The sequence below is a fragment of the Pseudonaja textilis genome, chromosome 2 (assembly GCF_049901715.1).
Source record: "Pseudonaja textilis isolate UNSWEBS1 chromosome 2, rPseTex1.2, whole genome shotgun sequence".
In the NCBI taxonomy this organism is placed as follows: domain Eukaryota; kingdom Metazoa; phylum Chordata; class Lepidosauria; order Squamata; family Elapidae; genus Pseudonaja; species Pseudonaja textilis.
Window position 1 is genome coordinate 225,600,598 of NC_141991.1, and position 17,304 is coordinate 225,617,901.

The window sequence follows — 17,304 nt, forward strand, 5'->3', positions numbered from 1 at the left end:
CTGTGGAAAACAACATTTGCAGACATGAAATCCTTCCCTCAACTGTGCTAGGGTTCCCAAGAATATTACTAGTTTGCTCACATTTGGTTTCTTTATATTTGAAAGAGTAAATAATTTTGGAGATTAAGGTTCAAAGACCCTGATGGCTTTTTTTTTTCTCATTCAGAATCATTATTGGTTGTAAATGGTTGCAGGATAACTCAAGAAGATTGATAAGAGGTGGATAAGGCAACATTGGTTGCCTCTTGTGTTGGTATTAAAGAGTTATGTTTAATAACTCTGAAGAATTGGGGTATTTTGAAATAGAGAGTAGGGTTTTCTGCAGCCTAAACTCCTTTTCCTTAGAAAAAGGAGGATTGAGCTCCTGAATACCATAATCTACCTTTGACTGGATTGCGTGGGCAGAACAAGACTGAATAAAACAGGATTGTTGGTGGCTAAAGTTCTTATTTATACTGCAGCTACTGCTCATGATCTAGTTAAGCATGGAACAACATTGTCTATATGGGCAGCTTGCTCACCTTGGGTTTCAATATTGGTTGAGGCTGATGAGAAGTTAGAAATGCTTCAACAACTGTAAATCTATACATTCTGCATATCTAAATAATAGAAAGCCAGGCTACATATTTTTAAAGTAAGAAACTAGTAGATTTTCTTTCTTCCTTTCAGAAACTCTCCAGATTTCTGAAATTACTTATTTGTCATGGGACAAGTTCACACTTGAAAATGTGTGTCAGTGTTAGTTCTTTCCCTAATGTTTGCTACTTTCCTTTAAACTTTGGAGGTGTTTTATTTATCCATTCACACAATTTGTACAACCTCCCATGTTACCTATATGATTCTGGGTGGCTCACAACAATTAAGAACAAGAACAATAAATATATAAATAAAAACAATAAACATACAACCCATCTTAAAACCAACATTAAAAACTCAATTCAACATAAACAAGCACTGTAAAGAGATGAGGCCAAAGGCTCACCACTATTGCCAGCCCCTCAAACCTGGTGGTACAGCCTGCTTCAAGGGCAGACCCATGTAGAACACATTACAGTAATCCATTCAATGAGATAACTAGGGCATGAATGACTGAAGTGAGTTTTTAACTTAGTCATAATGAAAACAATTGATTTGACTTTATGTAAACAATAGTAATCAACTGGATTGACAGTGGCAAATATTGAAATAGAATGATTTCACATGAAAGTGTAATATAGGTCTTTTGTTATACCCAGGTGCAAATAATTTTAGAATTTGGACTTAGTTCTTCATGGGCTTTGACACTGTCTGCTGTGGCATTGGCTTTCTTGCCTTCTTTCTTTACCTTTTTCTATCCCCTGGCGTTCCTTGATAAGATCAACATGGTGTGATGTTAAGATAATATGATTATACGTTCTATATGCTTACCTACACTAAACCCTCAAGTCAGCAGGTAAGAATTTAAGAATTCAAATGCAGGGGGCATTTTTTGTATAATATATGCCTTTATATATGCATAGCTTTCTGCTTGTTATATAAAATTGTGTGTGTAAAAGCCTATTCCTATTTAATGTGTGTTTTGAAAGTGCAAAATACATATGTATTAAAAACAATTTTGATTCAATGTACATTTTGCTTTAATAGGCAGATCACCCTTTTCCCCATTAGTCCATTAAATCAATGTTTACTGTACAGAGACACTTCTCTGGAGTAACACAGATTTGCTGTCAAGTAAATTGTGGAAATAGGAGAGGAATGAGTGGGTAACAGATCAAAGCTGAGGGTTAAATCCTCATGCCTTTGTTAATATAAAAAGAACTAAAATGAGAATGGATGTAAAAGTATAATTTCCAATTTCATTGTAGCTTTCCAGAAAATAATTTTACCTAAGCCCATGGGCAACCTGTTAGTCACAGACTTTAGCCGGTGTATTTAACATGTGATCATCAAAATGTTCTTTTTATGCCACTCGATAGGTGAAATTAGTTACCTATTATTGAAAGTGAGGGGAAAAATGATGGCTAGCTGTAACATTGTTCTGTGCAATAAGGTCTGTCTATGACTAAACCTTTTCTGTTAACCTTTTCTGTTCTTTCATAAAGGGAATATAGCATATAAATGAAACCAGACAGCATAAATCTTGGAATAGCACATTATTAATAGCACATTAATTATATTTAATATAATTTCTCTCTAAGTAAACACTATTAGGAGATGCCTGAAAAAAGCATCTAAAATTGTAGTCTTTGATAGTCTGTTAGTCTTTGGTTGCCATAAAAAAGGAGTTAGTTAGGATGTTTTTCTGATCCAATTTTTTCTTATTTTTTAAAAACAAATGTTTTAATCTGAAAAACTATTACTACATTCCCTTTTTTGTTTCAAATACATACTATTCAATCCTCATCAGTTCATCATAAATCAAGGAAACAGATTTCAGCAAGAAAGGTTCAAGACAGAGCTCCACTACGATATACAATTAGTTCCTCATTTACAACCACAGTTGAGCCCAGAATTTATGGTGCTAATGAGAAATTTGTTAAGTGAGTTTTGCCTCATTTTATGACTTTTCTTGCAACATTTGTTAAGTGAATCACTAAGTGAATCTGACTCCCCTATTGACTTTGCTTGTCAGAAGGTCACAAAAGATGATCTGGACACTGCAACCGTCATAAATATGAACCAGATGTCAAACATCCGAATGTAAATCATGTAACCATGGGGATGCTGCAATGGTCATAAGTATGACAAATGGTCATAAGTCACTTTTTTCCAACTTTGAATGGTCACTGTTGTAAGTCAAAGACTACCGGTACTCTTTTGGGCTACCTGTACTCTTACTTTCCAGTTTGGCTCAGTCTTAATGTCAAATCACTGAGATTAATTCTTATACCATATATTAACCATCTATTCCACACTTTCTCAAGTTCCAATGCCTGGGACCAATTATGAATAGCTTCTGCAATTGTTCACTTATCTTCAGAATTGTTGATTGTTTAAGATACTCATTTGAGTCAGATCTTATATCCAGGTTCAGATGGCCTCTTGCTCAAACATTACTGTCTTCTCCTCAATTAAGATTGAATATAGTGAGGTCACTGGGCCACTGGGATTCAGAATTTATCCACTTTCACTGAGCCACACATACCTGAATGGAATTCATGCTGATGTCTCCAAACCTGATGATTATGATGCCTCCTTACTCTGCATGAGATTTCCTTCAACCTGTCCTGATGCTAACGTTAAAGATCAAATACCCAGTTTCTCTTCTGAAAACCTCAATTCCCATAGCAAATGACTGATACCATATTCTTTCCTGGTCTTGAAGATCAGTAGTTTTCTCGAACTAGTAGAATCAGTGCTCCAGTTAGTTCATGATGCTACCACATTATAGCTTTTATTCTAATATTTCTAGTGTTATTGAAGACAGCAGGTGAATCCTGTGCCCACTTTTTTCTTTAACTCACTAGTGAAGCATTTAATGAATGATGTAATGCAGCTTTGGTGTTCCTACTTCTTCACTTCTTCTGGTCTTGATCTTCTCCCTTGTTCTGTCAATGTTAAAATCCGTCTCTTAAAAATAGACAAGGTCACATATTTCCCATTTTGGCAGTGTTTTAAAACCATAGATCGCACCAATATTTGTAAATAACATGTACAAATTTACACGATCATGAGGAAATTTGAGTAGAAGTTATCCCAGACACTTTTGTCAGATGTTTTTATGTACCTTGAAAAGTAAGCTTTGAAAAATGTGCAAGTCACCATCAATAACTTGAGTTAATGAATAAATTGGTGCTTACATTTTCCAGTTAATTTTAGGCTGAATAAAAATGAGGAAATGGTTTTCCATTATTAACATATTCTGGACTTTATGTTTTCCTGAGTTTTTACCTGATTGTCCCATCTATCTCAGAGTAGTATATTCTAGTGGTCTAACTGAGTATATTTCATTTTTAATTTTTATTTAGTAAGGAAGACAGTGAATAGCTAAAATTATAAGTTGTTGGGATACAGATTTGGAATAATTACTGTTTATAGCTACAGAATAATTTTCTTCAGGAGGAATGATTGTGCTAACTATTATCAGAGTGTGTTGTTTCCAAAGGTTTGTTATTCTGTATTATACACTTTCAATCTCTATTACTGTCCAAGTGGAAGTCAATCTTGCACCACCTTGAAAATATTATTTTACTAAAATGAGGAGCTTTAGCAGTACTTATACAGTAAGTCTGAAGAGATTGTCTGAGAGTTGTTGACATGCTATTAAAAACATTCCCACTCATGAAATAATATCTCAGGTCTGTATGATGTTTCTTGGCTGTTTTGTATCTAAAACAACAAAATATAATACTTCTTTGTGGCTATGGACTGTACTTTTTGTTTAAAAAATGTTTTGAAGCAACTGAAAATTGGCGAAGGACTAAGTTATTATTGCTAAAAGAATAAAACTATTTTTTTCAGCCTATTTTTTCATATTAGGGAATGTGAAATTAGGGAATTTAAAATAGATGTATGATGTCTGCATGCTGTTCAATTTTAGTGGTACAGTTCCAGGAACTTTGGTTGGGAGCATATTTAAGCCATGAAAGTTTAGTTTTTCAAATGACAAGGAAAAATTAATTAAAAACCATATTCCTGTTTTACAATAACATTACATTATTTCTACTTTTAATCTATTCATTTTATTCATCATAAATGTAGCTAAATAATTAGTAAATCAGTTTTGATAATATGGTGGTTAAATAATGGTAGAGTAGTAACTATCAAAAAAAGAAAAAATGCTAATCAGTTTATACTTATCATCTATCCATGCACAAATATACAATAAATAATTTCACCTAATTCTCTATGGGCATGTTTTAAATATTTGGTCTTTATAAAAGCCACAAGCAATATGTAATATTTCAGCATGAATGTATTCTTGAACTAGAAATGATGTATTTTATTTTTGTAATCCACATTCAAATATAACAACACTGATACTTCTAAGGAATATTTTTGCTAAGAGAATTAAACTACTTCTCTTTATTTAAATGCACATATTGAAAAAAAAATGCATACATTTTACATTGTTTCATGTTTATTTAATTAATTATTGCTCCTTACATTGTTTTTTAAAATGCAGTTGAGAATGTAGGCACAAGGCTACAAATATATTAACTGACTTAATTATATTAGTAAGTATAGCATATACAGTACCTGTCTGGAATGTCAGCAATTATAATTAAGTAGTATTAAGTTCATAATAAATTCTAGAAAGATATAATAATAATATAAATAATATAAACAAAAAATATATTTCTAATATTTAGAGCAGATTGAATTCCAAGAGTTTGATTGTAGTAAAATTGGAATTGAGTTTGTCACTAGTTTTTTTATCTGTTTTATGAATGAAAAACATCTTTAGTATTACTCTAAACTGCTCAGAATTTGGGCAGCTGGACAGTTTATAAATATATGTAATAAGTAGATTTCTATAATTGGGTATGAAGCACCTCAGAATTTTGAGGTTAAAAAAAGGAAACGTGTTCCCCAGACTGATTTGTGATTTTTTTTAAAGAATTAAGATATATTTAACCCCTCTATTTAATTTCTCCAGGATCAGAAATTTGATATCTATTGTATGAGTATTTCTTCCACATAATAAAATACTTTTATGATTTAAATATATACTAAAATATATCTTTTAGATATAAATGTAATAGATTCTATTTTAGAAAAATAATATTTTCTTGTATAGTAGACTTCATATTCATTGGCACTAATGTAGTTCCATTCTTTAAGATTTAAACTTTGTAGCTTTTCTGAATAGCTTTCTGGATAATATGCAGTTAATGAATCAATTTTTCTGGGATTGTCACTTATTTAGTAAGTGTATTGCAACAAAGGGACAAACTAAATTTTTGTCTTCCTTAAATTCCCACAGTAAGGAATGCATTATGATTGAAGGTAGGCTAAAAATTAAAATGAAATAAAAACCACCTCAAATTAGTTGTATTTTGAATAAGTGTTACAGTCATATTTGTTCATTTAAATTTGGTTAATATTATAATTTTCTTGTGGCTCCTATTGTACTTTTTTGAGGGATATGCCATGTCAAAGAAGGGGTCAGGTAAAGAATACCATCAATGTAAATAACCTCAACGTGTTCAGTAAATTTCCTCTTGTGGTTTATTAAAAATTGTTTGGAGAAATCCTGAACACTGCATCCATGATTTTGAAGTAGGTCACAGGCTAAAAGGCTCTTCTCTGAATCATGGCTAACTTGTTGAATTACAAAAAGAATCTAAAACATTATGTTACAATAAAGCTGCAATTATTGTATGGGGATATTTGTTTTCACAGGTGGATGGAAGTCTGCCTAGATGAAGAGTTACCACCTACCACTGAACTGGAAGAAGGTTTAAGGAATGGTGTTTACCTTGCCAAATTAGCTAAGTTTTTTGCACCAAAGCTGGTCTCTGATAGGAAAATCTATGATGTGGAACAGACTCGTTACAAGGTAAATATTTACATACAGGTAGTCCTTGATTTATGACCACAGTTGGGATCAAAATTTCCATTGTTAAATGAGTGATGCCCCATTTTATGACCTTTTTTTGCCAGAGTTGTTAGGTGAATCATTACAATGTGAATCATATAGTCATTAAGCAATCTGTTTTGCCCCATTGATTTTGTGGCTGGGCAAATACAAATAGAGATCACATAATCCTGAAATGCTGCAACCATTGTAAATACATGCCAGTTGCTAAGTGCCCAAATTTTGATACATGACTGATGACAGTTGTAAGTTCAAAGATTGGTTGCAAGTCACTATTTTCAGTGCTGTTGTAACTTCAAACTATCAATAACATATGATTGTAAATTGAGGACTACCTTTATAAGATTTGAGTACCAAATAGAAAAATTTCTAGTAACTAATGCTTGTTATGTCCCAGGATTAGGTCTTGGCACCAAAAGCAATTGTCAGGATTAAAACCCTGCTAACTTTGATATTTTTGTTCCTTGTTCCTCTAGAAACATCCTTAAATTCTTAAGAAAAGCATGCTTAATGCTCCAGTGCAGGAAAATATAATACGTTGAAATATAGAATGTATTAAAAACATACATGCAATCTCATCTTTTAAAACTACATGCAAGCTTCCTTTATAGAATGTAATAGAAAACTACTCTTCCACTCAGAAAAGATTTTAAAATATTATGATTTTTCATATTAATTTCCATATAGCAGATTTTCTTAATCTTATATTTTATCATCAGCTAGTGGATCATCACTTTCTCTTAGATAAGGTGATCATGTTTCTTTTGCTAAGGCAGCTGTTATCATGCAGAAAATGAGTAAACATCCATCCACTTCTAATTTAGTATTGTTGAATTAAGCTGTTTCAGAAGTCTGACAAGAGGAACAATGAGAAAAACCAAGTATTTGAATTTTTTTTGTATAAGCCCTTGAAAATGTAAATAATGGGTTTGTGGAACTGATTCAATATTTTTATTTTTTCTAGTATTTCTGTACTATTCTTCTCCAAGTTTTATTTTTACTGGTTGGAAACAGTAGACATTCTTTTTTCTTCATTTTTTGTTATCTTTATTATCTAATGATTATGATAATTTTTAAGGAAAAAGTTTTTAATTAAAAATAATTTAATTTAATTTTATATGTGCATGTGTACACCCACCCACACCCACACCCACATATTAATATAAAAATATTTTTAATTTTAAAAAATGTAAGATTGTTAGCTAATCAATATGTGGTAGCTTGGTTGAGTTGCTAATATGTGGTAGCTTGGTTGAGTGGCATAGTTTACTCTGTGTCTCTGGATTATCTGCATAAATTATAAAGCCATGGATAATTTCTTTTAAGAATTCCTCTCTAGAACTGGTATTGATTTACTTAATTCAGATTTTGCTTTTAAAAAATATGGTTAAACTAAAGTTGAGTTTGTTGACAAAACAGCCTATCAAGTAATAGTTTTACATTTTAAGCTATTTTTAAGCTTTCTTAAAATAAAAACTATTGTTAAAAAATGCAAATTAAATTTCATGTACAAGACATAGTTAGGCATTTAATTTTTTTGTGGCTTCTTTAAAAATAAGTAAACCTTTTGGTTTCTGTCTCTTTTTTCCTTTTTTGCATTAGCGTTCAGGTTTACATTTCCGACACACTGATAATACAGTACAGTGGTTACGGGCAATGGAATCCATTGGCTTACCAAAGGTAAGCATTTGAAAACTAAATACTGTGTAGCCACTGGTAAAGTACTTGTTAAAATAAGGAAGTATATTTAAAATAGGATACAAATTTGCTTTGTGTTAAATAAGACTATTGATTCATTTCTAATCTAGACTAATAGTAATAGCTAGAAGTCTTGTGAAGCTGTACATAAATGTGCTAAGGATTGAACTCATTTTGCACATGAAACATTCTCATTCCAATTAACTATAGTTTTTCCCTAACGACAAACTGAATAACCAACATAAAGGAAGGAAGGACCTGGTGAAAAAGTTAAAATGGTTGCACTAACAAATCACTGCCTATTTTATCCAGTACTGTTATAACCTGGAAAAAAACCCTAGAAAGGTTCATCTCTTATGCCTAATTGCAAAAGCAAATGTTGTACTCTAGATTGACATTTTTTGAAAAAAGATAATGCACATGAAGCGATTACTATTTATCTTACATGACTTAAAATTCTACTTAGAATTATAATTGGGCTTAGAACAAACTCTTAGCTATATCTGACTCCCATGATTAATTTCCTCATTAACTGTTGGTACAATTGCTTGCAGTCAAATTTTATATGAGGTACCACAAAAGCTAGCCATTTTAATTTAGCTAGGACATGTTGTAAAATATCTATGCCAATTTTACATTCTGAAATAATAGAACAAAGACAAAATGATATTTTGAGCTATGCTATAACTATAATCTTATATGCATGAATTCCTCCAAAGCAAGTTCTAGGAAACAATTTTTATTTCAGAACTGTTCAAACAGAGTGAAATATCATTAAAATACATAAAATATATTATATTTAGTCATATTTTGTTGAATACATGATAGAAGTAATATGATAGAAGTTGATATATAATGCTAATCCAATGGCCCAGTGTACATACCTATCTCCATCTTCTACTACAGAGAAGAATATAATATTCTGTCTGTATTTTAGTGTGAGAACTAAAGCCAGTGTCAGTGTATGTTGACTTGTTAACATTCGGTATCTTTCAGGTTTTTTTGAAAGAGTTGAAGATGGCATTTTGATTTGAAAAAGTAGGCAGAAATTATTCATCTAGGCCCAGAATCTATTACTGTCCTATTTATCTGTAGAATTTTCTGATACTTCTTTGAGTGCAATGATTAATGAAATTAACAGTGATACGTTATTCAGATTTATCATTACTTCATTTAAGACAGCTATCCATAGCGCAGATACTTTACATTATTAAATTCAAATATATCTAATACAATATAAAAATGTAATACAATAGGAGATTATATGAATAATCACACACAGCATAAAGTACAAATATAATAAGCTGGAGCATAGAAAATTCAGACTAGTGTTTTATCTGGAGATTAATCCTCCATTTTAGTGGACTTTATTTCTGAGTAGTTGTGTATTTGAAAAAGTGTCAAATTATACATTTTACACCAATCCTCCACTGAGCAAGAATTTGTTTCCTATGTCAAAATGTACTATTGATCCTCTGTTTCAACATTAGTAGGTAAAATCTGAGTAATATTACATATTTGTTAACTGAAATGATGCTTGATAATTTGCTTTTTTCATCCTTAGATTTTCTACCCAGAGACCACAGATGTTTATGATAGGAAAAACATACCTCGGATGATCTATTGCATTCATGCATTAAGGTAAAACAGATCTGTGCTAAATTTCTTATATTTTTTTATTTCCTCTTTTTAAAAAGTTTGAAGCAAAACCTAATTACTTCATAGTTATGAACCAAATTAGTCAGTTTAACTCAGTTAAACTGTTAAGGATAAAGTTCTATTCATATTCAATTCTATAGTATTACTTCATAATATTAATTTCAAAAAGTAAAAATGGGATCAATTTGAGAATGAAAAGAATCCAAATTCCCCTCCTCTTTTGTGTTTAGTTAAACTGTGTTTAATTGTGGAAACCTGTAAAACTGGCTGTTGTGATCTTTAATTACTTATTCACTAATGTCCTATTTCATGGTTACGCTATTGTGAACACAATAAAGCTCAGCAGCATGCTCAGAGAATTTTCTTAAAAATTTGGATGTCATGAATGGAATCCTGTTGTTTCTATAGAATTTACTATGATTCAGAAAACATTGTGTAAATACTATGCGCAAAAATATATATTCTACATTCATACTCAAATTAGTATGAGACAAGTATTCATTTAAGCATTACTGTTCAGGAAACTACAGTGCTCATTGACTGCAATCCAATCAGTAGGCAACATTATTATGCCTGACTGACAATGTCAGTTTGTCAGTTCTGGCAATGGTCATTAAGTAAATCACTATTTTTTGTTAAGCATGACATCACGTGAACACTACTAATGACTTCCCCTCTACTTTGGTTTCTCATAAGCTATCTGCAAAGATTGCAAATAGTGATCACATGAGGATGCTGCAATTGGCATAAATGTGTACCAGTTGCCAAGCATCCAAATTGCAATCATGTGGTTGTGGAAAGACTGCACAGGCCATAACTTTGAGGAAGAGGTATAAAAACTCCTTTTCTAGTGCTATCAAAACTTTGGTCAGTAAGTATTCAATAAGCTGTAGTTGAGTGTGATGGATTATTTATGTTATTGATTTTCAAGTATGTAACACAATGCCCATGTGAAAATGAAGTGCATTTCTCCTCTGACAGCATGCAGTGTTTTGGTTTCGATATCTAAATCCTATTTAAGCTTCCACCTGAGCATGGACGAGCAATAAATCTTAAGTATTTATATGGACAGATATAATTTTGTATAGACAGATCTCTTTCTGGCATTTTAAAGAAGATTCTTGGGTCAAGTCACCATTTTACTATCTTTAAATAGAATAGAGAAAATTTTAGATTGACAACAATATGAATAATTCTGGGAGAAGGAAAATTACTGAGCATAGATTGATGTGAGACAAACTGTATGGGCATGTCATTTATCTTATTGGGCCAAATTTCATTGGTTTTTAGTTGCTGAAACATGACACTCATTCAAGTTTGGAACTTTAAGTTTGTATGGTTGTTTTCTTGATAAATCATGTCATTAATATAACTATGCAAACCTGGTTGCTGAGCTTGTTAAACATGTTTGTAAATTTGAATTTTTTTTTGACAAAGTAAACATGTGGGACTCTAAATATTAAGCATTTTTAGCATTAAACAATTAGTTCATAACAAAATGGTGCTAAATTCCACCCTAGTGATGTCATAATCCAGGATCACAAATTCTATAGAATGTTGAATACTGGGCGGCTTTCAGATATTTATATCTCTTAGAGTTCTAAAGATGCCTTAAGTGATTTCCAGACTTATAAAAACATAGATATGGAGATCTTCACATGTCAGCTTTCCCAGGTAGACCAGACATTCTCCTTTATAGGCCTGAGAACCTAGGGAAGGTCCATTCTGATCTTTCTTTGCCCAGCTGATGCTGTGTCCTATGTTACCTGACCGTTCTTTAGGCGGCATTATTTTACCTGTTTTTCAATGTCTTTCTCACATCCATTACATCATAATTTCAAGGAAAAATATTTTTCCATATGTTTTAACTCTACCCTTTCCTCCAAGACAGTGTCCTATTAATTGGATATAATTTAGAATATATCAGTCTGAACCATCAGATGAATGATGGAATAATTTAATGTCTTGCTGCATTCTAATTCTCTTCTATTAGGAAACACAAATATTTAATTTTAAAGGAGGCTAGTCTTGGGTTCTATATTTTGGTGATTTGTTTATTGATTTGTTTTTTCTCTTATACATTCATATGCATTGTTGACTTCAATGTGAAAATTACCTTCTTTGAAAATTGTATTTTAGCTGGTATGAAGACTATTTGGAATTTCAAAAGATTCCAATTCATTTGTTATTTTGATTTTGAGAGATGGCCACCCACAATAGAAATTCCACAGAAAAAGTGCTTTTGTCTCCCCACCCTTCTGCTGCAGAATTGTTTAGCTGTAGAAAGTACACAGCAACAAAACTATGTGTGGTGGTTCCACTGCTAACACAAAACCAATACTATATCTTGAGCCGAAGAATCAACACTTTAGGATTTGCTTGATTACTTCAGTGTTTTGTATTCCAGATTCTGGATCTGGTAACAATAGTTAAATGGGAAATCTGGAATCATTAATTGACAAGCGTTTTCCTGAGTAAGGGGATATCCTATTCTGCACCATCCAGAAGAATGTCACAGAATAACCACGTGTTAATATAGAACTTCTTCTGAGGGAAATAGATGCACTCACACACTTTAGAACTCAGGTGGCCAAGAATATGAGGGTAGAAAACTCAAGAGTCCTCAAGGAGGACTGGTACATACATTGGTGAGATATATCCTCACCTTCTCCCTGCTATACTGTCATTAAAATGATGTGTGTGTGTGTGTGTGTGAATAGAAGCACTGCATCTTACTAAACTAGAGCATCTGTAAAGCATCTGTGAATGCAGAATAATTCTACTCTTTGAGGAATGACTTTATATTGAGATTTGAACATCAGAGGCAACAAGTTACATCATCGCAATGTCTAACAATAACAATATTATAAAACCCAAGCATAAGTAATGTTCTTTGTTCTTGAATTATCTGCATATATTTTATGGTTAAAAACAACTTCAAAATCTGAATAATTTCAAATATATATTTGTGCCACGTTGTTGACGTACAGCTTTTTTAATATGAATTCTTTCTAAGGCTTCAAAATATTATTTCAAAAGACAGTTCATACTAGTCGTGTGTGACTGTTAACATACCCAACACAATTACAAATGCTGGAAATAGCAATTAATTATTATTAAAATGAGAAAGGAATATATTAAATAAGTATAATTTTATTTTATTAATAAAATATTTCTGAAAGTGTGCTAAGGTGAATGTTTCTTATTGATAAAAATACATTTCCATTGCCCTCTAGTGGTCCACAATACTTCTCTCCCCAATTTTCCTTTTCTCTCTAGCTATTAAATATTATGCTATGCCATGATAATCATAGCAGTTGTTAAAATGTCAAAATTGAATGTATTAATGACTAATTAAGGAACTCAATTATGCCAATTAAAATAATTTCTGAACACTAGAAAGATATGGAATTATTCACTGGTAATTTATTAAAAGTCATTGGTTCTAAATGTAATGCAAAGCTGCTTTTAAAAATTGAGATCGCAAGTAGAAAATAGTTTGGATAATTAGAATGTGACAAATTTAGGTTTATACTTAACTTATCTATTAAATATTAAATATTTATTCTTTGAACTTCCTTCTAAAAATTATAAATTACTGGAAATCTAATTTTTCTAATATTTCCTGCTTCCAGAAACAGCTGTTTTCATGTTTGTTCCCTGTGTTCTAACAGCTTGGCAAATCCATAATTTCATTTACTTACAGTTGGTATATAATTTCATGTTTGTCATCTCTTGTTTTCATTCAGGTTCAACTTTTAAACTGTTGAGCTTCTCCAAATAAAAACAAAATCTTCCTTTTATATCTAAAATACACCTTGGCCACTTTTGAACTGCTTTGACCCACTCTTTTATAGCAATTTTGATAGTCCCTTGTGTAATCTTAATAAATTTCCCAAATCCTTAACAGTTGTTAACTTCACATGGCAGGAAGACATGAATAAAGATGTGAATTTGTTCAGCTGTTGTCCAGATGGTTTCACTATAAACATTTTGGAATGGTGATTATGTAGATTTTCAAGTACCCTGAAATGAAATAGGATTTCTTGGAAGAATTTCAATAGTTTTAAGTTTAGTTCAGATTCTCCAGAGCATTGAAGAACTGAAACGTAGATAGTCAAAGGTTTATGTATGTGAGTACTTCAACTGTTGAGGCAATATTTTATATATATTATTTTGAACTGCCTTAAAGAAAGGAGATACAGAAGTTTGGCAAATCCAATTTAAAAGTGTTTTGAAAGGAATATAGTTGTAATTATTTTAAGAAAGGAACCATTTCTAACAAAACTTTCAGCATTGTATAAAGATCAACATGTGTATTGTAAAATAAACACTAACAGGCAATACTCAACTTTAATTAATCACTCCTGTTGTATTTATACAATTCATTTACTTTTTCTTTCTCTCCCTCAGTTTATACTTGTTTAAACTAGGAATAGCTCCACAAATCCAGGATTTGCTTGGAAAAGTAGACTTTACAGGTACTTTTAATCTTTGTAACTTTTTGGTATTGAGAAAACATTTATTTTTTGAAGCTTCTATTAATTCCTTATTTGGTTAATAGTTTTCTTCTACACTTCCATCATTCTTTGTGTTTTTGTGCTGAAGTGGGTGTAAAGTAGCTATGTAAAAAATGTGCTGTATTTTACAAAAAGATGCTGGGTAACAAGCTACAGTTATTTATGCTACATTAGTTCTCATATAGAAAAAGGAGATGAATTAGAGGAATAACATTTGTTTCATTTATGCTTGATTTTGTCACTTAGTAACCTGCACGGGTTGTTTTTTTTTTGTATTGTAACCTTTTTCTTTCTTTCTTTTTCCTTCCTCTTGTCACCAATAATTAGAGGAAGAAATAAGTAATATGCGGAAGGAACTGGAAAAATATGGTATACAGATGCCATCATTTAGTAAAATTGGAGGTATCTTGGCCAGTGAGCTATCAGTGGATGAAGCTGCATGTAAGTTCCCCAAAATTTTGGGAAATGCTATTCTAACCTGTTTCCTAATGTTCCTGAAAGCTGCTTTAACTTTAAATATGAAGTGATAATTGAATTTACCAAGTACCTATAGTAACTATAACAGGACTGTCAAACTCCTGGCCCATGGGCTGGATGCATCGCACTGGCCATGACTATGCCCAGTTTAGCAAAGAGGGAAAAAGTCCTGATATGTCATGTGACACCGCCTTGACGACATGAGTTTGACACCCCTGAACTAGAACAAGGGCATGAAATACTTGTTTTTGCAACTACGTACTTTAGTGTGTTTTGAACATTTTAAAGATTTACATATTTTAAAATACAAGTAGTCCTCAATTTATGACCACAATTAAGCCCAAAATTTATGTTGTTAAGTGAGTTTTGCCCTATTTTATGACTTTTCTTGCCACATTTGTTAAGTAAATCGCTGCAGTTGTTATATTAGTAACATGATTGCTAAATGAATCTGGTTTCCTCATTGACTTTGCTTGTTAGAAGGCCACAAAAAGGGATCAATCACATGACTCCAGGACACTGCAACTGACATAAATGTGAATTAGTTATCAAGTATCTGAATGTAAATTACATGACATGGGGATGCTACAATGGTCACAAGTGTGAAAAACAGTCATAAGTCATTTTTTTCAGTGCCGTTGTAACTTTGATCACTAAATGAACTGTTGTAACTGTGTTTGTTTGCTATCCACGTTGTGAGTTAGAAGCAGCATATGAAAAATTAGAAAAGTATCTAAAACCATAACATAACATTAAAAAAAGTTAAGCTTAAAAATGTAGCTACCAAGGGAAAAAATAATAACCTCTTCATCTGTTTTCCAGTGATCTCTTGGGATAGTCTTCTCATTGGTTTAGCTATGTATATTTGTAGCCTGAAAATAGGAAAGGAACAAGGGTTTCAAATATCCACACCTTGGATATTCTGGTGCAGTATTTTTATTTAGGTTAGAGGTCCCCAACCCCCGTGCTGTGGCCCACTACTGAGCCATGAGCTGTTTGGAACCCAGGCCACAGAAGCAGCGGGAGAACATGCATGCACACACATCCCCACTTGCATGAGCAGTGGGCAACCACGTGTGCTCATGCTTCATTTGTGTAAGCAACAGGCACACATGTCTGCCGCTCCCACAAATGGGGCTACACAAGTGCGTGCCAGTGGCTCGCATAGAACCATCCCCTCTTCTCCTCTCCCCCCCGCTGGTCCGCAAAACTGGAAAGCTGGAAATTTTAATTCACTGACGTTTTCACCTCAAAATGTTGAATGATTCTTCTGGTTTATTATTCTTTTTTAGTGCATGCTGCAGTTATTGCAATTAATGAAGCTATTGAGAAGGGAAATGCAGATCAGACTATCAAAACATTGCAGAATCCTAATGCCATGTTAGTAAACGTGGATGATAATTTTGCCCATGAATATCAGAAGGAACTTTCTGGAGCAAAAAAGAAAAAAGAAGAGAATGCAAGACTTAAGGTGAATAAATAAATTATTTATTAACTATATGATGTGAAAGTGAGTTGTCACAGAACACCAGTTTTAATTTATTTATGGCTGCCTTAAATATGCAAGCTTGTAAAAACTTAAAATGTCAAAATTATCAATGCTAGTAAATAATTATTTGCATATAAAACAAGTTTGTTTTATTTGTATGCCACGCAATCACCCAAAAGATCAATCTTATCACATATTAATATATCAATAAATAAGGAAAAATGACTCTACAAAAATAAATTTTAAAAACCAATCAAAATGAAAAATACAAATTAATTCAGCATTTCCCAAAATTAGGAAGGGGTGAGGTGAGATGGGAAGAAATAATGGCCTGGCCTCAAAAAGTGATTGGAAGGAGAAAAGCATCAGCTACAGTAATTTGGATTGGTTCCTTTTTTCTCTTAGGAACACATAGCTTGAATGCAAACAGGGGGAGGGGAGCTACAAAATGTCTTAGATGTTTTATGTCTTTCTTCTTTGCATGACTATAAAAGAGGGAGGAGGGGAATCAAAATCAGGCTTGTAAGATTTTATTACTGTAGCCAATCTAAATAAAAGTACAATACGGAAGGTCTATTTCTTGTTCTGGTTGCCAGGTAGACGTGACACCTATAAAGATGACATTAATAACAAATTTTATTTTTCCAGACTTGGAATCCTCAGAGAATATTAAAAAAGGGAGCCTCACTTACCAATTCTACTGTGCCAAAAGTGTAATGTGGATTAAGAAATATAATATAGACAGTTCAATTTATATTCCAATTTGGTCAGTATAGAAAATTTTAAACATTAAAATGATATTTCAAAGATAATATTAGTTTAAAGACCTGAATATATTATATAATATTATATAATATTTTTGAATTTATCACTAATCACTATGATTTTACAATAATTGCATTATTCTCCATGGGGAAGGGGTAGCAAAGAAAATAATTATT

At 32.1% G+C, this 17,304-nt stretch overlaps 1 protein-coding gene across 2 annotated transcripts in view; it reads left to right on the plus strand.

The window, feature by feature from the left end:
* The window catches only part of IQGAP2 (IQ motif containing GTPase activating protein 2), a 137,183-nt gene that overhangs the window by 68,449 nt on the left and 51,430 nt on the right, over positions 1-17,304 (plus strand). For both annotated transcript variants that reach the window (XM_026717844.2, XM_026717854.2), the window contains exons 3-8: positions 6,325-6,481; positions 8,123-8,200; positions 9,783-9,859; positions 14,291-14,358; positions 14,725-14,838; positions 16,167-16,345. In XM_026717844.2, the coding sequence (XP_026573629.1) occupies positions 6,325-6,481; positions 8,123-8,200; positions 9,783-9,859; positions 14,291-14,358; positions 14,725-14,838; positions 16,167-16,345 (673 nt within the window). The remainder of the gene's footprint in view (positions 1-6,324; positions 6,482-8,122; positions 8,201-9,782; positions 9,860-14,290; positions 14,359-14,724; positions 14,839-16,166; positions 16,346-17,304) is intronic.